At 40.8% G+C, this 20,561-nt stretch overlaps 1 protein-coding gene across 1 annotated transcript in view; it reads right to left on the bottom strand.

Annotated features, from left to right (window-relative positions):
• The window catches only part of LOC311090804 (alpha-2-macroglobulin-like), a 28,676-nt gene extending 9,506 nt beyond the window's left edge, over nt 1-19,170 (bottom strand). The window contains exons 1-23 of the mRNA XM_084126341.1: nt 18,912-19,170; nt 18,395-18,575; nt 18,132-18,288; nt 16,464-16,516; nt 16,331-16,351; nt 15,976-16,141; nt 12,617-12,701; nt 12,330-12,426; nt 12,071-12,224; nt 11,847-11,956; nt 11,560-11,754; nt 11,236-11,472; nt 10,919-11,128; nt 10,682-10,831; nt 10,324-10,437; nt 10,100-10,157; nt 9,095-9,221; nt 8,655-8,880; nt 8,458-8,584; nt 926-1,047; nt 798-849; nt 291-374; nt 28-204 (exon numbers count right to left, since the gene is read on the bottom strand). Of these exons, the coding sequence (XP_083982467.1) occupies nt 28-204; nt 291-374; nt 798-849; nt 926-1,047; nt 8,458-8,584; nt 8,655-8,880; nt 9,095-9,221; nt 10,100-10,157; nt 10,324-10,437; nt 10,682-10,831; nt 10,919-11,128; nt 11,236-11,472; nt 11,560-11,754; nt 11,847-11,956; nt 12,071-12,224; nt 12,330-12,426; nt 12,617-12,701; nt 15,976-16,141; nt 16,331-16,351; nt 16,464-16,516; nt 18,132-18,288; nt 18,395-18,575; nt 18,912-18,997 (2,989 nt within the window). The 5' untranslated portion in view covers nt 18,998-19,170. The remainder of the gene's footprint in view (nt 1-27; nt 205-290; nt 375-797; nt 850-925; nt 1,048-8,457; nt 8,585-8,654; nt 8,881-9,094; nt 9,222-10,099; nt 10,158-10,323; nt 10,438-10,681; nt 10,832-10,918; nt 11,129-11,235; nt 11,473-11,559; nt 11,755-11,846; nt 11,957-12,070; nt 12,225-12,329; nt 12,427-12,616; nt 12,702-15,975; nt 16,142-16,330; nt 16,352-16,463; nt 16,517-18,131; nt 18,289-18,394; nt 18,576-18,911) is intronic.
• Nucleotides 19,171-20,561: the final 1,391 nt, after the last annotated feature.

Genomic DNA, 20,561 nt, shown 5'->3' with positions numbered 1-20,561 from the left:
TTTTCTTGACATGATTTTGCCTCTCACCGCTCTGCAGGAAGCCTGTGGCTCTCTCTCGGATGGCCGAGGTGAGCTGCTCCGTGTTCTCCAGATACTCCAGAATGTAAATATTGGGAGAAAGAACAGCCATGTTTTGCTCTCCACAGCCGTACGGCATCCGTAATAATCCATGAATGTTCCTCAGTGCACGACCCAATATGTCGCCTGTAAACCATACACAAATGACACTCACTACATTTTATAAGTCTAAAGCCAATCTCCTCATTTCTGCTCATGTTTGTAAATGTTACCAATGACTGAAACAGAGGATCTGGCTGATCCCTCTATCACATCTTTAGGAAGAGTCAGAGCCACTTCCTCTGAGAGACTGTCACCTATGAACCAGACAGACAGAAACACATCAGTGATCAGCAGAGTAACGCTATAAACATTTTAATACCACCTGTGAAGTCCCAATAATAATAATAATATAATCACAAACAAGAATTATTGTGATTCAAGTACTTTGGAAAAGGGGAGAAAATAGCCACAATTTCAAAATTTGGCACAGCTGAACAACTAAACTACAGTTGTCAGGAAAGGCTGACAAATTTCCACTTTCTCAATTAAAATGTCCGATACATACGAGTATATTTTGGCTCCCTCTATTGGTCCTCAAATTTGGTGTGTCCTCAAAATGTCCTCTATGCAATGTGTACTTATTTTCATGAAGTTGGAGTTTGTGTTTAGAAGACAAAGAGGGTTGCAGCATTATCAGCGCTTGTACACCAAAACATATGAAATATCTGCAGACTAACCCTTTGGACACAGTAACCAGCTGCGAGTCTCTGTCTTTTCAGTTCCTTCCGCCTGCAGCAGAAATCAATCACATCAACACATACATAAGCAGCATTAAGATCATGAGTAAATGATGACGTGTGCTGACCTGTACGAGCAGACTTCGTGTGACCGTGTCAATGCGTCCTCTCTCCGGGACGCTAACAATCTCTTTGTCACACACAGTCTGGGACGCCTCTGCCTCTGCACTGACTGTAATATTCAAGACTCCTACAACACAAGACATGCGTGAATATACAACTGAGAAACAGTCGCGTTTCCATTACCCTTCAAATTGAGCAAATTGAAAATTACAAATTAAGTTTCCCATTGTAAACACGTCCATTTCGGAAAAAACATTTTTATGCTCGCATGAGGTGGTTTTTCAGGCAATTCAAAAAAGGAATTTTTCGCGAACTAATGGAAACAGTTTTTTCACATTTACAGGTGACCTGAACTTATTCTTCACACGATCATTCACAGTTCCTCTGTAGCCACGTTTCCATTATGATTTGTGCAAAACTTTTGTCAATAAAAAACTTTTGCGAAATTGATGGCGTTTACATTAACCAATGTTATGCGACTAAAACATAATTATTTCATCTTGCCAGAAGCCAAAATTATGGCGACGGATGTTGGTAGGTTTACGTATATCGCAGCCACTGCACTAGTCATTATTTTTAATCGAAGGAGACGTAGGCATGTTATCCAAGCTTTAATGGCAAGGAAAGCCCGTTATACTTAGGAGCGAAATATTTAGCAAAATATTCCTGTCACGTAGAGAATTGCCAAGAGGCATGGGAGAAGTTAGGAAGGCTCAGTACAAGGGAGTGATTTTCAAAATGGCAGTGGTGATTTATTTCTGAAGCTGCATTGTACAAGGAGCAGTCCTCAAAGTGCAAAAAGAACACAAAAAACCCCCCAAAAAAACAAAAAAAAACAAACAAAAAAAACACTTAGGGTATCATACATACACTGATGCTACAAACAAAAGAAAAAGGCTGTGAGCAGCAAAACTGGCACTAAACAATGCCTAGTGGTGCATCCACCAAAATTGACAGCCTGTCTCACCTCAAACATATTCAATGGTTTGCATAGCTTTCACAGGATGCAACAAACCCCCCTTCAACCTGCTCAATCCATTGTTTAAATAGTCAGTTTTCCCGCCCAAACTCTATTGGGACAAACCATTATCACAGGGTACAACCCTTTGCCTGTAACACTCATCACAAACTTCCACAGCTAACATTAATACACAAATAACATAACTACAGTTCATGAACTCACTTCTGACATATAGTAACCACCATACAAACATGCATAACATAGCACCACAAAAAAACTTACATTAAACATTAACACCTCATAGCACTCATGTTTCCCTCCATTTTGTAAAATGGTACATTCCGGATATGCGCACTACCCGAACCCACCACCAAAACATTGGATCTGTTTTGCATCAAAACAATGACTATTATCTTTCAACACTAACACATTGCCCACTTGATGTTGGTACTGTCCCTCCTCATATACATTGTCAACACCCAATATACAATAACTTATTTCTGAACTCAACATGCCAAGTAAATTCAGAATAGCATTAGATTGATACTCTAGTGATGATGTAATTAACCTAGCCCATCATCACATACCCCCCTCCTCAAGACAGCCACTCTTCAAGAGAGGCGTGACAAAAAGTCTGCAATAATGTTCAGTGATCCAGCCCTATATTGGACTTTGAACTTAAAAGGTTGGAGAGAAAGATACCACCGTGTAACTCTTGCATTACTGTCTCTCATTTTATTGATCCATTGCAATGCCCTATGATCAGTCTCAAGAACAAAGTCTTTGCCAATCAAATAATACTTTAAAGTGTCCAGGGCCCATTTAATGGCCAACGCTTCTTTTTCAACAGTTGAATAGTTAGTCTCCCGAGGAAACAACTTTCTGCTAATGTACTGTACTGGGTGTCGATCTTGTCCCTCCCCTTGTAACAGTACTGCACCCAATCCCAGACCAGATGCATCAGTTTGAACAACAAAAGGAAGGTCAAAGTTTGGGCTCTGTAGGACGGGATCTTTACACAGGCAAGCCTTTAAATCTTGAAAAGCCTGCTCACACTCTGGGGTCCACTTGATCTTTATGGGGCTACTCTTCCTTGTGAGATTCGTTAATACTGCAGCTCTGCTGGCAAAATTTGGAACAAACCTCCTGTACCAGCCCACCAAGCCCAGAAATGATCGAACACTCTTCTTCGTCGTTGGGGGTACACACGATAAGATAGCTTGCACTTTATCCACTTGAGGCCTGATTGATCCTCCACCCACAACGTAGCCCAAATAAGAGACCTCATGCTTGGCTATCTGGCACTTTTTGGCATTGACAACCAGACCTGCGTGATGGATCTTATTGAACACTTCAGCAAGATGTTCCAGATGTTCTTCCCACGAATCGCTGTAAATGACTATGTCATCGATATAAGCTGCTGCAAAACTGTCCACTCCTCTCAGCACCTGATCCACCAAGCGCTGAAAAGTGGCTGCCGCCCCCTGCAGGCCAAAAAGCATAAATTTAAAATGATATAATCCAGAAGGAACACGGAAAGCAGTCAGTTCTTTAGCCGAGTCAGCCAATGGCACTTGCCAATATCCTTTGCATAAGTCGAGAGTTGTTAAATACTTAGCTTTGCCCAGTCGCTCAATTAGCTCATCAACTCTTGGCATTGGGTATGGATCAAAAGCAGACACTGCATTAAGCTTCGAGAAATCCACACAGAACCTGAGTGAACCATCCTTTTTTGGTACCAGCACCACTGGACTACACCATTCGCTCCTCGATGGTTCTATGATGTCTAAATCAAGCATCACTTTCACTTCCTCTTTCAAAGCGGGAATCAGGCGGGTGGGTACTCTACAATGAGTCTGCCTAATGGGATCTGTTGGCAGAAGGTGAATATCATGCTGTAGAAGATCTGTTTTTCCAGGCTGATCACTGAAAAGATTCTTTGGTACTCGTTTCAGGAACTCTCTCTGCTTTTTAGGTGTAAGATGATTTACTGATGGAACAGTTATTGACTTTTGATCAACTGGGAAGTATTGCTCCTCTAGTTCCTCCTCTTCGTCCACCTTTCTTGCCCACAACTGCTCAGACCATGAGCCTCTTCTCTCATGCCACGGTCTTAAGAGGTTAATATGAAAAACTTGAGACTTCTTCCTGCGATCTGGTAGAGATCTCATAGTTAGTAGCACTTAGTTTACGTAACACTTCATACGGCCCCTGCCACTTGGCCAGTAATGAACTGTCAGATGTGGGAAGGAGCAGTAACACCTTTTGACCTGGACTTAATGTTCTCTTCCTGCTTGACTGATCGTACCATTGTTTTTGATGTTGTTGCGCCTTAGTCATGTTGTCTCTTACCAACTCTGCCATCGAGTCCATCTTCTCCCTCATCTTAATGACATACGATAAGATATTCGTTTGTTCACTTGCATTGTCTCCTTCCCAGGCCTCCTTTAAGACATCCAAAGGCCCACGAACCTGACGTCCATAGAGCAGCTCAAAGGGTGAGTAGCCTGTAGACGATTGTGGAACTTCTCGATAGGCAAACATCAAGTACGGCAACCACTGGTCCCAGTCTGCACCTGTGTCAGACACAAACTTGCGCAACATTGATTTCAATGTCTGATTAAACCTTTCTACCATGCCGTCAGTCTGAGGATGATAAGGAGTGGTCTTAATAGGATATATATGCAACATTGAATACACTTGCTTAATTTGCCTGGACGTAAAATTGGTTCCCTGATCTGTAATTATCTCTTTGGGTAAGCCTACCCGTGAAAAGAGCTGAACAAGGGCATTGACAATTTGTCTCGTCTTTGTGTTTTTAAGAGGAAAAACCTCTGGATATCTAGTAGCATAATCTGCCACAACCAGAATATACCGATTTCCTGTTCTACTCTTTTCTAACGGACCCACTATATCCATAGCAATGCGAGAAAACGGGATGTCAATAATAGGGAGACTCACAAGAGGTGCTCTATCGCCCTTTCTAGCTGGACTTACCAGCTGACACTCTGGACAAGACTTACAAAAATCCATTACGTCCATATACAGTCTGGGCCAATAAAATCCTCTAGCAATTCTGGCTAGCGTTTTCTGCTGGCCTAAATGCCCCGCCCACGGTACAGAATGACCTAACTGCAATATCCTCAGTCTCATGGATTCCGGGACCACTAACCTCTCTCCCTCAGCACTTACCAGGTACAGCCTATCCTCTTTAATCACAAAACGATCTTTCTGCAGCAAAGCTGACTCAGTGTTTCCCTTGCAAACCTTCTCAAACAAGGGTTTCAGGGTTTTATCTTGCCTTTGAAGTTCCACTATATCATGAGGAATGCATTCAACATCATCTGCATTAGGTTCAGGCAATTTTCCGACCATTTCTGTACCCTCAACTTTGTTCTGCCGCCTCTCACGTCTAGATTTCCTAGTTTTAGGACCCCCACCAAAAGGTAACTCTTGTAGTAGCTGTTTACAGGTCTTATCATGCTTAGCCTGGGCTCTTGTTACCATCATGACTTCAGCTATCTCCCTGTCATTCTGCAAAAGATCTACAAGCACAGGCACATCTCTACCTAAAATAACTGGATAGGGCGCCTGGTCCATTACACCAACTAACAGATAATAAGCCTGACCATTTATTTCAATGACAACCTCAGCTTTGGGGTATTCTTTTTCATCACCATGAATACAGCAAACTCTCAATTTGTCCTGCATCAATGCGTTACCCTCCTCCAAACATTCAGTCCTTACTAACGTTTGGCTAGAACCAGAGTCCACTAAAGCTTTAAAGGATTTAGCCCCGATCTTTACCTCAATTACCGTGTCTGTGTTCGACTCCACCTCCCTTAACCCTAGAGAGGACCTCGGCACATAACAAAGGCGGGTATTCGTAACCTTCTGTAAAGGGCAATCTGCTTTCTTATGCCCTGGCTGGCCACATCCATGACAAATAATCACCGCTTTACCCTTATACTGATTAACCGCCCCCTGCTGTTTACCACTGTTAGTACCAGAACTAATCTGTGATGATACCCCGGTATTAACACCAAAATGACTGAGACCACTACCCCAACCATCCCCAGACTTACCGGTTGAGCTGTTTTTATAAGATCGCCATCGTCTTGGTTGATACGAAGATCGTCTTGCAGCCATAAAGGCCTCCGCCATCTCTGCTGCTTGTTTAGATGAGGTAGGGTTATTCTGTCTCACCCATGTTCTTGTCTCTGGATTGAGTAATTTAAGGAACTGTTCTAGCACAATCTGGTCACCGATCTCCTCCTTTGTTCGACTCTTAGGATTCATCCATTTCTCATATAAGTCTCTTAGTCTTACTTGCAACTCTCTTGGAGTCTCATCTTCCTGAGCATTGTATGCTCTGAAACGCTGCCTATACATTTCCACATTTATTTCAAACTTGTCAAGAATAGCCTGTTTGACCAAGCCATAGTTTAGTGAATCATCTGGCTCCATAGCCACATAAGCTGCCCTCGCTTTACCAGATAAGAGAGGTAACAAATGCAACACCCAGTCTTGCCTTGGCCATCTGCATGCTTGAGAAATACGTTCAAAAGTTGTTAGATAGTGTTCTATGTCCTCATCATGGGTCCAAGGAAGCATTCTCGGAGCCTGTAAACATGACATTGCAGGTCCTTGTCCCTCGGTTAGATTCTCACCTCCTGAAGCACAGTCATCGTCCTGTAAGGGTTGTCGACTTGAATGAATGGTTGAAGGCCGACGCACCGCCGTATCTGCTGGTACTGCCATCCCTGCCAGTGACTGTCGTTGTTGGTCTTGATGAACTTCAGACTGCAGCTGTGAAAACTGATGGTGTAGCACCTGCCATTTATGCTCTTGGCGCTGCGCCTCTCTTTCCAAGCGCTCTTCTCTCTGATGTTGCTTACGTAAAAACTTTTGCATCATATCCATCAGTTGGTCAGCTGTACTCCCAGCTACAACTTCACTTTGGTCTGGAACCGTGCATGTTGACCCGGACTCATCTGGAACATTAGACTCGTCCCTTGCCTTTGCTGCATCTTGCTTCTTTGGTGGCATCTTTGTTTAAAAAAAAAATGTCTCCCGTCACTCCACTTGAAGAAAAAAAAATTGTTGCACAACTCAACATGCAGCCTCCCCATGTACTAGCCTCCTATTGGCCTGGAAGTACCGCTGCCACCATGTGTCACGTAGAGAATTGCCAAGAGGCCTGGGAGAAGTTAGGAAGGCTCAGTACAAGGGAGTGATTTTCAAAATGGCAGTGGTGATTTATTTCTGAAGCTGCATTGTACAAGGAGCAGTCCTCAAAGTGCAAAAAGAACACAAAAAACAACAACAAAAAAAACAAAAAAAACCACAAAAAAAACACTTAGGGTATCATACATACACTGATGCTACAAACAAAAGAAAAAGGCTGTGAGCAGCAAAACTGGCACTAAACAATGCCTAGTGGTGCATCCACCAAAATTGACAGCCTGTCTCACCTCAAACATATTCAATGGTTTGCATAGCTTTCACAGGATGCAACAAACCCCCCTTCAACCTGCTCAATCCATTGTTTAAACAGTCAGTTTTCCCGCCCAAACTCTATTGGGACAAACCATTATCACAGGGTACAACCCTTTGCCTGTAACACTCATCACAAACTTCCACAGCTAACATTAATACACAAATAACATAACTACAGTTCATGAACTCACTTCTGACATATAGTAACCACCATACAAACATGCATAACATAGCACCACAAAAAAACTTACATTAAACATTAACACCTCATAGCACTCATGTTTCCCTCCGTTTTGTAAAATGGTACATTCCGGATATGCGCACTACCCGAACCCACCACCAAAACATTGGATCAAACAGGAAAGATCTAACATGTGATATAAAATGTAAACTCACACAATAAATAAATAATTTAAAGCAAACAATGACTATTATCTTTCAACACTAACACATTGCCCACTTGATGTTGGTACTGTCCCTCCTCATATACATTGTCAACACCCAATATACAATAACTTATTTCTGAACTCAACATGCCAAGTAAATTCAGAATAGCATTAGATTGATACTCTAGTGATGATGTAATTAACCTAGCCCATCATCACAATTCCTTTTTCGAACAACCTGAAAAACCACCTCATGTGAGCATAAAAACATTGTATTTTCAATGGAAGTTTTTGCGAAATTGACGTCTTTCCAATGGGTGTATTTTCAATTCGCATTTTCAATTCGTGCAATATGAAGGGTAATGGAAACGCGGTGAAATTGCATGTTTAACATTTACATTAACATCTTCCCTTGCCAATAATGCTTGGATAACACGTCTACATCTCCTTCGATTAAAAACAATGGCTAGTGCGGTGGCTGCGATAAGTGTAAAACTACCAACATCCGTTGCAATGATTTTTGGAATGACTTATCATGAGAGGGAAAAATAACGTTTTAGTCGCATAACATCGATTAACGGAAACGCCATCGTTTTGCAATAGTTTTTAATCGACATTTCAAAAACATTGCAAAAGTTTTGTGCAAATCTGTAATGAAAAGGCGGCTACTGATTCAGACTGGAAAACTCACCAAGAACAGAGGGAGTGAGGATCCATTTAAAGGTTTTTCTTCCATTAGCACATAGACAGGATGAATACTGATCATCAGAGAAGGCTTTGAGAGTGTAGTCTGAGGAAGGAGCTGGAGTCACTTTAATCTGTCAATCAAACACACATGATTAGTGGCATATTTGATATGATTTGATTAGAGTGCGTCTGAAATCTCACCATGATGCACTTGGACAGATAGTTGAAGACAGTGGCCTTCAGCTCAAAGATCTCCCCGCGGATGATGGAGTAAGGCAGAGAGAGCTCTAGGAAGAAGGGCTGGAAAACTGTCAGCTGAGCAGGAGGAGCCAGACCCAGACCTTCAGAGGACAGGCAGAAGGCCTCCGTCTCCCAAGAGGTGATGGTGTCAGGAACCGTGACAGGAACCTGAGCTGATCCAGAGTCCCTGTGGAGGAATTACAACAATAGGCATATTTGACTCTGACTCAGCCATTTTTCCTGTAATAAATGACAATATTCAGCACACAGATGATGAAAAAACTGGATTAAGAATCTGCAAAGCAAGCAAGATATTTTCTGTCCTGTGGGCGAGAGGGGAGAATTAATTGATGTATTAAAGATAAATATGATGTTAAATGTACTGATTATGCTTTAAATACCCCACTTCAGCAAGTTCCCAGATCCAAGTTTCTGGAAAGACAGTTCGAATCGTCACTGCTGGAGAACCAGGTGTTTCAAACTCTTCTCTAAAATGTGGGGGAGGCTCTGGCACAAAAGTGTTATAAACTGGAAAAAAAGTGATATTTTGTAGTTTTAAGTGATATGTATGTGAAGAGTACGTCAACATGATCTATTCCATATCCAGTCATAAGTAAATAGAAAATGTAAGGTAGATCATTATTTTAATACACATATTTTCACATATTTTAAACGTTTCAGTTTATTTCGTTTAATTTTAGTTTTAGTATTTTAGGGCTGCAAAAGTGAATGTGTTAATTTTATCTTACAAAAGTTATATAATTTTTTTTAGAGGAGTTTATCTTACCAATATTATCACTGATTCAAAGTTCACTAACCCTTAGTGTGCAGTTTTTTTTAACTGCACACTAAGTTACAGGTTACCCTGGACTTCATTTTCCATGGCTTTAATTATTTCCACACCTGTAGTCAATCACAGGGACTATCAAACACTGATGCACAAGCTCACAGATTGCTGAGTGTTGTTAGCCTATACTGCTCTGGACTCTTGCTCGCCTTGGATTACCTCTCTCGTCTTGCCCTTTGGATATTGTTTGCTTGATGCCTGGGCTTTAGTATGATTAGCTGTTTTATTCTCTTGCCTTATCCACTGGATTACGGTCTTTGTTTGTTTACCCTCGCCTGTCCCTGTAATGCTCATTGTCTTATCCATTTCATACCTGTTTGCATTTGTTTGGGCCCCTGCCTGTTCTAAACACATCTCTTGTAAATAAAAGGCTTTGCATATGGATCTGCACGCCTCTTGTCTCCGTTCTACTGTAACAACATCTCTATAATTGTGGAATTGTGTGAGTTTCACAATTTCACAAATTGAATATATTTGATTTTTTTAAATATATTTCATAACAAGCACCAACATATTAAAACATTACAGTTTGGATTGTAATAACAGTACATGTACCTACCCATCGTACACAGAGGGAGTTCCACAAACAAATTTGTTGCCATCTTCAATCCCACTTTCTGCCAAATGGCAATGATGAACCACAATAAAAGTCATGAAAATACAAATTACTTTTAAATGTCAGTATAATCATAAAGCCTTTTTATGCATTTACTTACACATGTGCAGTATATACTCTCCTAATCATTATCTACTGCACTGCCACACATATAATCCAACTGTTACCTTTAAGGATTCATAAGTGAATGCGAATATCCAAACACGCATATACGGACACTCGTCATCTTCAACAGTCTCAGGGTAATTTGACCACGATTGCACTGGCAGCAGGCTGAAGATCTGTGACGGGATCATGTTCACACACTATCAGTATGATTTCTAAATAATACATGTATTTCCAACAAAAATGTATTTCCAATTTGGTGAGAAAGAATGAAGATTAATGCTAAATTTCCTGAGATCAAAATGTCAGCTGATGGATCAAAGCAGCAATAAGTAAAGTCTGTTATCATTAGATTCACACTGTAGAGTCTCACTATGAAGAGACACATTTAATCAACACTGAATCTTAAAGCATCTAGACCTTGTCAGTATCCAGACGTTCTCCTGACTTCAGGATCAGGACGCTCTGATCTACAGCACTGAGGCCACACAGTGAACCAGGCTGAGCTGAGAGCTGGAGAGTGTTTTTCTCACCGGGAACTGCTTTAGCAGGAGAAAACTGCAGAGATACCTGTGACATACAGGGAATAGGATTTATTTTAGAAATGAGTCAGTAATACAGTTTAAAGAGGCTCATTTCTAAAGCTACAATGCACACCTTGTTTTTGAAACACTTTTCAATGTTGAAATCTTTGCTACTGGCCACAACCTTTTCACTGGGGAGAACACAGTACGCCAGAATCTGCACTACAGGAGACAGATCTGCACTAATAGACAGTTTGAACGACATCGAGCCCCTTGCTACATCAGAAATCTTCACTTCAACCTTCTCATATCCATGATGAACAATCACTCCTCTGGACAAGACCTGAAACAGACGGATGACACTCTGATAACAAACTGACTAGTGCAGCCAAATAATACTGTTACACAAAAACATCTCTGTGATAATGTACATACTGCACATGTTCTCACCATATAGATGATGTCAGTTCTGAAGTTTTTAATTGTCTCTCCAACAAAATAATACTTGATGGTGACAGTAAACTCAGTGTCACACTTTAATGGTTGTTCAGTATTCTCTATAATCAGTTCACTTTGTGATGGGGTGCGTGGAGAGGCAGGTTGGAAGAGCTTGACTGTTTTTTTATCAGCAACGATGTAAGGCATGTCGTCGTGGCCATAATCACGGACCTCTTGATAGACACTTGCCTGGATTACAAAAAATCTGAAATAACTCCTGTAACTAAACTCTTCAGGCAATACAAAAGAAAACTAAGTGTACACAAAATATCTTACTATTAGATCAATATCACTTTTAGAAAGACTGGATGTATTAAGAGAGAAGTTGGCCAGTCCATCGCTGTCTGTAGTGAGATTTAGGAGCAGTTTTGTGGACCAAGTGTCTCCATACTCCATAAAACTCCATATGGGCTCCATAAGATAAACATTTTTGTTTTGAATTGGTGCACCTTTGAAATTTGAGAGTTTTATCTGTTGAAAATAAGATTTTGAAGGAATCAATTAAGGAATAATTCCATACATATCAATGGTGTTAAACTGAGACAAACGGATTTTAGACTTACTTTTCCTTCAATAACTGATCCGTGTTCATATGTTTTGGGCAGGTCAGTAAATGTGACTTTACCAATTTCATAAGTGAGAGATACAGATTTAGATTTTGTCATGGTGATCTCTGTAAATAGTCAAAACACCTACATAAATATTTATTCAAATAAAAGTAAAAGGTCAAAAATGTGAAATTCAAGACGTGTATGTAACAGAGATCTGACCAAATTGAACAGCTCACCTGTTCCTTCTTCTGTAACCATTGCCTCAACACGAAGAAAATTCTGCATCAGATGCTGTGGATACCTGTGGAACCTACGATCTTCTACCAGTGTGATGACGTCAAAAAAGACTGATGCATCTAAGGTATGGATGGCACAGCCTGTCTTTTTTATCTAATTATAATGAATGAACACAAACATAACTATTAACAGAAGAGTGGTTTAATTAGATAAATTGAGGATGATGTACTGTAATGTACTGCGTTTCAACTCACATACCTCAATGGTTTCCTCTAAACACCCTGAAATGTTGGGCTTTAATTTACGGCACACTTTCACCCGTGATTTACCAGGTACAGGCTGTCCATAAGTGTATCTGTGAAAAAGGTACAAGCAACTGATCTACAGCCCAGGGTTGAGTTAAGCAACTAATATATTAGGATGGGGGGTTAAAGTAAGAAACTGACCCAAGAGTTAAATAAATAATACAATTAACAATTAAATGAAAGTGTGAATGGAAGAGCACGTTGCTTTTTTAATGCAGGAAATAAAAAGAAACCACTCACTTTCCGCAAACCTCAATTATCAGTTCCTCTTCTTCAACACTTACTTTATTTGGGCTTTTTACAGTAACTTCAAACTTAGGCAAAACTAGAAGTCAGAAGGCAGAAATCAGAGTTATTAGTACTCAATTTATATATTAAAAATTAAAATACAAACATATTATTGAAACTCTTCCCATGCAAATTGTCTGTTCCCTTTCAAGAGAACTCGTGCTGCGTCATAAGTTACGACACTATGGGAACACCTCTGCGTGATTGTGTCTTGAAGCACGTGTGAAATCAGTCCAATGGTGTCGCGGAACGTCATAGGCGGGAGACATCATGACCTGGAAGGTATAAAGCACCCCTGAACCAAACAATGTCAGCTTCTGTTTCTTCAGCAAGCGGTCTGTGTTACTCTATCTGTCAAATTTAGGGTTGTGTGCCTACATATCAATATATATCTCCTCTCTCAGGATCAGGAAGCCCGCTCTGTGGTTTCTTCCGCCCTGAGTGAGGGCCCGGTGCTTCAGTTATCTTCCTCTGAGGAGGTTGGTGTACTGAGAGTCGATGCAGGAGAGTCTGAAGATTCACCACTTCACTCTCCTGGGTACAAAGAGCTAGTGAAGGTTATCACTCGTGCTGTGTCAAAATAAAATATCAATTGGCCAGCAGGACATTTGGGGGGGGGGGATTATTACTTGTTTATTTAGCTACTCATTTATTTAATTATTTAATAGATTTTATCACGGGGAATGACACGTCCAAAATTTAAATCTTTGTCCATCATTTTTCGAACAATTATTGATAAAGGAAATTTTCGCACAATATTGGAAATATTTACATTATTTACATTTTAAACCATGAAGGTCAGTCAGTGGATATCACACAAGCAATGTGCATACTTTGCTTTAGAGTTATGGTGGTGAAGAAGTCTCAAACCCCAGTCAATTAATTACTACAGAAAGTGAAAGCAAAAACATCTGACACTGCATTAACGGTTCATATTCTTTCAGAGACGATGAGAGCTGAATCTACTTCAACATGCTGATAAAGGTATATAGGCCTAGGCTAATTGTCTTAATTTATTTTCTTAATATTTCTCTTGTGGCCCATAAGTAGTGAAAAAGTAGTAAAAAAGTAGCAGCATCATCTATCGGCACAACCTGGCAACCTTTTTGCGTGATCTTTCCCCTGATTCAGCATCATCCCTCAAGGCCCCGACCTAGAACTGCAGAATTCAGTTTTGTTCTCGTTCTCCTCGGTTTCACAGGGTTCTGCCCACTATGGTGGGTCCAGAGAAGTCTCTGGTTATGGAACAAAATGTGAGAACTTTCTTGGGGAATGGGGCCATAGAACGTGTTCCCCACCAGAATCCGGATTTTACAGCCGGTATTTCATTGTTCCAAAAAAGAACGTCCGATTTATTTGCACCATGTAAATCGTGCGGCCAAAAGCTAAAGTTCAAAATGTTAACTTTAAAGCAAATCGTGACTCCAATCAGGTCAGAGGACTGGTTTGTCATGATAGACCTCAAAAATGCATACTTCCACATATCCATCCTTCAAAACCACAGGAAGCTCCTCAGGTTTGCTTTAGGGGGCAAAGTGTTCCAGTACAGGCTTTCTTCCGTTGTACATCAGACCCCTGCAGTGGTGGCTCAAGACCAGGGGATTTTCCCCGAGGGGCAATCCATTCCACATGATCAAGGTTACAAGAAGATGTCTTTGTTCCTTGACGATGTGGAGGAAACCCTGGTTCTTGTCCAAAGGCCCAGTGTTATGACTTCTCATCACGTGATACTTATGACAGATGCTTCTCTCACGTGTTGGGGAGCGGTCCTGGAGGACCATTCATCTCAGGGTCTGTGGAGGTGCGTTTTCTGATCTACGGGGGACATGTTCTTGTCCATTTAGACAACACATCAGGGGTTGCTTAGGTCGAGACAAGGGCTGAGGCCTGAGGAATGGAGACTTTACCCTGAGGTGGTGAGTCTTCTATGGAGGAGGAAGAGAAGTGGAAGAGGACATATTATTGTCATCCAGCCCCACTAGTGTTGAATATCATTATGCCTGTATGCATTTCCCCGGATCGCTCTGCTTTCGGGAGTTATGGAGAGAGGTTGCCGGGAGGGTGCCCATCTACTGTTGGTGGCTCCTCTTTGGCCAACTCACATCTGGTTTTTGGACTTGATATCCCTCCTCTATGGCTCCCTTAAGGAGATTCCGATCAGGAGGGACCTTCAGTGTCAGGCTGGGGCTAAATATTTAACCCCTGTCTAGAGGTATGAAAGTTGTGGGTTTGAGTCATAGAGTCATTGACCAACTCATAGAGGCTGGTCTCACAACGGAGGTTTAGACCCAGTTAACTGCCCGGTTGGTACAGTGCTAGAGTTTCCGAGAGAGCGTTTCTCTACAGGATTATCCCCTTCTACACTTAAGGTTTATTTGGCCCTTTTTACCACACTCCTTTGAGTGGTGTATCCTTGAAAAGAGACCCATTAGTATCTCGTTTCCTCCGTGGAACCTTGAGGATTTGGCCTGCAGGCCTTCTGTCCTCCGCCCAGACCAGGAGAAATTAAATGTGCTTTGCTTGGTTAGGGCGCTTGATGCTTACGTCCACAGAGCTGCCGTGTGGCGTAAATCTGATCAACTCTTTGAATGCTTTGGGTCGCCCAGAAAGGCGAACCCAGCATCTAAGCAGAGAATGAGTAAGTGAGTTGTCGAGGTTATCTCTCTTGCTTATGAATTGGCCGGTCAGCCTTCTCCCTTGGTTGTCCGGGCCCATTCTACTAGGAGTGTGGCGGCTTCTAAAGCCTTGCTTTCTGTGGCCTCTCTTCATGACGTTTGTGCTGCAGCGGGCTGGTCCTCTACGCACACATTCGTCAGGTTCTTTGACCTTGACCTGGGCAACACCCCTGGCTTCCAGGTGCTTCAGTCTTAGTTGCGCTCCAGATATTATTCACACTAGACAAGCACTGGTCAGTATGGCATAGTAGATATTAATGTTCCCATAGTATTGTAACTTACAACGCAAAGCCAGTTACAGTCTCAGTTACAACTGTAACCTCGGTTCCCTGAAGAGGGAACGAGATGTTTCATTGCTCCGCCATAACTTATTTCACTTCACTTACTTACTTCATGACTTACTTCAGCCTATCAGAAGCTGACATTGTTCGGTTCAGGGGTGCTTTATACCTTCCTGGTTGTGACGTCACCCCCCACCCCATGATATTCTGCCACACCATTGGACTGATTTCACACGTGCTTCAAGACACAATCATGCAAAGGCGTTCCCATAGTGTTGTAACTTATGTTGCAGTGTCTCATTCCCTCTTCAGGGAACCAAGTTTACAATCATAACGAGTTGTTTTTATGACTTACCATATTGTTTCACTTCAAAATCATGTGAGATCATCCTGTCACCAATAAAAGCCTTCAGTTTGTACATGCCTTTACGGGCCTCTGGGTTTAATTCATAAGAACGCTGCAAAATCCACCTTGTTGAAGAAACATTTGTCCATTGGCCAATCCGGTTACCTTTACGGTCCTGTTTAATAGCAAAGACACAGTGCAGATATTTTGTGACAGTCAGCTACACATATCCTGACTATCAATGAAGAAATATATAATTACCCTACTGAAAATACAATAATTGCAAATATAACAGAATTTCTAGTTTTAATCAGATTTAAAAGGTGTGTTTGTTATGACTGCATAGAAGGTTTTGTGTTCTTACCTCAAGAACCACTGTACTATACTGTGAAAGAGCAAATAGTAATTAAAGATCAAAAGACAAAAATGTGTTCATTTATTAAACGTGTATTCACCAATGCAAGAGAAAATAAAGATGCCAGATAAACACATCAGACCTGCTGATCAAGGGGTGCAAAGTTTGTATCCATGGTAACAACTCTGAAGTTCACTGTAAAATAGAAATGTGTATTAAAAAACTTCACTTTTGATGTCTTCAGCTCTTATGTAAGGGACAATAGAGCTCCGGAGGCTGACGTCATGCAATCTAAACTCCGCCATTTTGGCAGTCAACCAGGAGAGCGCCAGAGCGGCTTTTGCGTTATCGATAGCGGTCGGGTAGAATAATAATTCAAAACAATTACTATTTCAACATGGTGGACAGCTGCTGTGCGCCTGGATTCCAGAACAGGTGGAGGAAAGCATTTAAAAGCATTGGGAAAAAATTGGGATTAAAGGATTAAGATTTCATACTGAGTCTACTGTTCTCACAGTGATATTGCTATCCTTGCTACCAACAAACAAGGACAGCTAGCGTCGATAACAACACAGTTGACTTGCCTTTCCAATGACGACAGAGCAGGTTTAAGCTGGTATACTCCAAAATTGAATATTGATAACAAAGTTTGATTGCATCCATTTGTACCCTCCAGGCTTTTGTAGGCCTTTAAAGAGTCTCCGGAATAGGACGAGGGAAAGTTAATGAAGTAACGTTAGTTATAACGTTATATCAGGATACTGCAGTTCAGGAAAGCTAACATTATAAGTTACTTCCTTTATTAATACACATGAAAAGCACCCGGGGGCATTACAGGGATCTGTTACGTTTAATCTATTAAGTTTTGCTATGTACAGGTCTATATCTTTTTAATTAAAGTGCGCAGTGAACTCTGTTGCCTTAAAACTCATGCTGCCGTCATCCGTTCACGCTCGTCTCGTACGGCCTCTTTACTGCCAAAATGGCGGTGTAAACAGAATAGCTCACGTGACGTCCGGAGCTCTATTGCTTACAGTCATATTTCTCTCCTGTAAATTGGCTGACAACTGTATTCTGCTGCTGGGTGAATGTGTCTTTTGAGCCGAATTCAACTAGCTGTCACAGCTGCCTGTTTTAGCCATAATGTTACAAAAATGTCTGACAATTTGCTCCAGCTGACCAGTTAGAATCAAGTAGGCCTATCCCAGACAGCTATGAGGTTTATTACATGTAACGATTTATATCAGGGGTGTCAAACTCCTGGAGGGCTTCAGAGTTTAGTCCAAACCCTGTTGATTTCAAAACCTGATCAGGTACATTTAATAATTAGGGTTAAAGCTAAACTCTGCAGGGCTGTGGGCTCTCCAAGAACACCCCTAATCTATTGTATCCATAGATTTCATATAAAATAAAGTCACACAGATACTGATATCAATATCGATATCATATTTGTAATTACAGTATTTAGGCTGAACATGTTTGAAAGTGAGGGGATTGCTCAAATGCACACTAGATGACCATTCTCGTGTTTCAAAGCTGTTAGAATTCAAAGCTACTCATCCTTAATATCTGCTTTTCTTATCTTTTCATTTGCTCCTCTTTTTGTTTGTAAATCCATTTAACTGTTTACTTCATACTCTTTTACCATCTGCTGGTTTGTGCAACATTTGTAATTGTACATTTTGCTACATCTGCTCGTTGCCTGATCATAGTGTGCTTTACTTATATGTGCTACATCAGCTGTGATCAGGGTTTAGATGTCAGTGACACCAGCATTATTTACTGAGCCTTTGAGACATTCACAGCTCACCTGTCTGTCCTGGAGTATAGATGGGTTTATCAGTCTGGATAAAAGTCAGAGGATGGTAAGGCTTGAACATGACTTTTCTCTCTTCAGTCATCCTGAAAGTCTCTCCCTGAAGTTCAACCTTCATTTTCTGCACTGATTCTGCCTTGACCAGAGGAGCCTGATGAGAAATAATTTCCTGTATTCACAACCTGCCACAAAAACTAGATGCATTATGATGAAACATATTTGATAATATTCATTATGTGCATGTTTTGATGGCAGACCTTGAAGTTAAAGCAGCGATGAAACTCTTCCTCAGCTTTCTCCTGCAGCAGTAATGTGCTCTGGATACCATGAACCAGATGAATGTTCATGACAAGGCTTTCATTGGGCTTGAGAAGACTTGCACACAGTTTGGCCTCAGATCCCGACTTGATCACTGCGGGAAACGTCACCATGAAATATCTGTCCAGAGAAAATGATCATACAATATTGCCTGAGTGGTTAGATGTAATAAGAAAAATAAAACATAAACTGGGAGGGAAAATAATACAGTTAATTTACTATAGATCAATTATATGAAAAGTGTGAATTTGTATGTTTATTCAGAGCAATATTGCTCTAAAAAATACACTGTCAGTAATTATAAATAATCGTGTGCCTTAAGTTGTCTTTCAAACAGTAAACCTCTACTGTGCAACACAGATCGGTTAAATAAATACAGGAGAAATCATCAAGACTTACAAAATGACTAGTGGCATATTAATAATTTATCCTCAGCAAAAACTGTTAAAAACTTACGGCCCTGATGTTTGTCCATTGACACAGATCAGGAGGAAAGAGAGTAGAAGGAGCCCTTTCCAACAGCAGCCAATATTCAGAGTCATGATGACGAGTACTGATGTGACATTTGAAGCGAGGCGTCGGAGCGTGTGTCGAGAAAAAGTGGGCGTGCCAGATGAAGCCGCGATTCGAGGCTTGTGTTGTTAACGTGAAAAAATGAAAATCACGTGACTAATGACAAACGAGGCCTCGGTTTGTGTGGATACGTCATCGGTTCGGTCTGAGTGTCGCTTCCGGATAAAATGCGGTTCGAAACTCTCGCCACCTTGTGGGTGTTGTCAGGAGTAGTAGAAGCAGTTGTAGTAGTGTCAGAGAGTCAGAGAGTTAGAAAACTATCACTGTCAGTGTCAGTGTCGTTATTGTGTCATATGTGAGGGCTGTATATTATTACATTATCAGGTTAGAATAGTTATAGTATATTATTATTATAGTAGGCCTCGCTATATTATAGTCTATATTATATCTCGTTATATTAATTAGATAAGATTATTTGGATTGCTCTGGATTTTTGCATCTGGACTGGACTGCTTTTTGATTTGGATTGCCCTTTTGGAATTGTTTGCTTTTTGTGACTCTTCCTTTTTCCTGGTAATGGAGCCAGCAAGAAAGAGGGAATCCTCCCCTGTCTGGGCTCAACAGAAGCATCAGTATCCTCATTTGTACCACTGCCATTTTTACGTTCCCCTGCATCCTCTGTTCCTTGTGAAAGGATCTTTTCCAAGGCTAGAGAGATTTTGTCCAAGAAGAGGAATTGTCTAAACCCCAACACACTTGAAATAATTCTGTTTCTCAATAAAAAATCTATTGTAATCCTTCCTCCCGGACTATTCTGTTGCAGTTTACTTTAATCTGTTATCTATAATCTGCTAAATGAATAAATGTACTTTATTACACTCCCTCTATAAGCACTGCACTCAACACAGTGTCACTGTTGTTGTTCATACTGTCACTATCCAAACAATTTATGAATAATTAATAAACTGTGTGTGTGACTTTGCACAAGTAAATTCAGACAGAGAAAGATACATATTTTACATTATACACAGTAATGGACAAATGTCTGATCATGTCTTTTTATTATTGCAAATGAAAGGTTACAGACATCAACAGTGAGTACAAAATAAATAAATAAATATTTTTATTTATACAAATATTTTTTATAAAATATACATTTAAATATACAAATAAATATAAATATTTATTTGTATATTTACATTACAAATAAATATTTTTATTTCTAAAAGTATTTTATAAAATATACAATTTTTTATAAAATTAGGTAGGTAGGGAGGTAGGTAGGGAGGGAGGGGGGCGTGGCTCTGAACACTGGTTCAGAATGAATTAATTTGTCTGCTATTCTTTGCACAGTAGCTAGGTGTCACTAGTGAGCAATGCTGAATGAAGCTTCAAGTAATGAACCTTTGGCTGAAGCAATGGGCTGCGAGGTCTCGGTGGTTCAGGAAGCCTCATTTTGCCATCACTACTTGTCTTTTCTCTTTCAGATGCAGTCGATAGCAAGCAAGCTCAGAGGAAACACTGGAAGCTCGGGAGAACAACGGATCACAGGGAATCGAACAGGATTCCTGGAGACAGCAGAACAATGACACG

The sequence above is a fragment of the Abramis brama genome, assembly GCF_963993115.1.
Source record: "Abramis brama genome assembly, chromosome: 10".
NCBI classification, from domain to species: domain Eukaryota; kingdom Metazoa; phylum Chordata; class Actinopteri; order Cypriniformes; family Leuciscidae; genus Abramis; species Abramis brama.
This window is presented reverse-complemented; position numbering and strand designations above follow the sequence as displayed.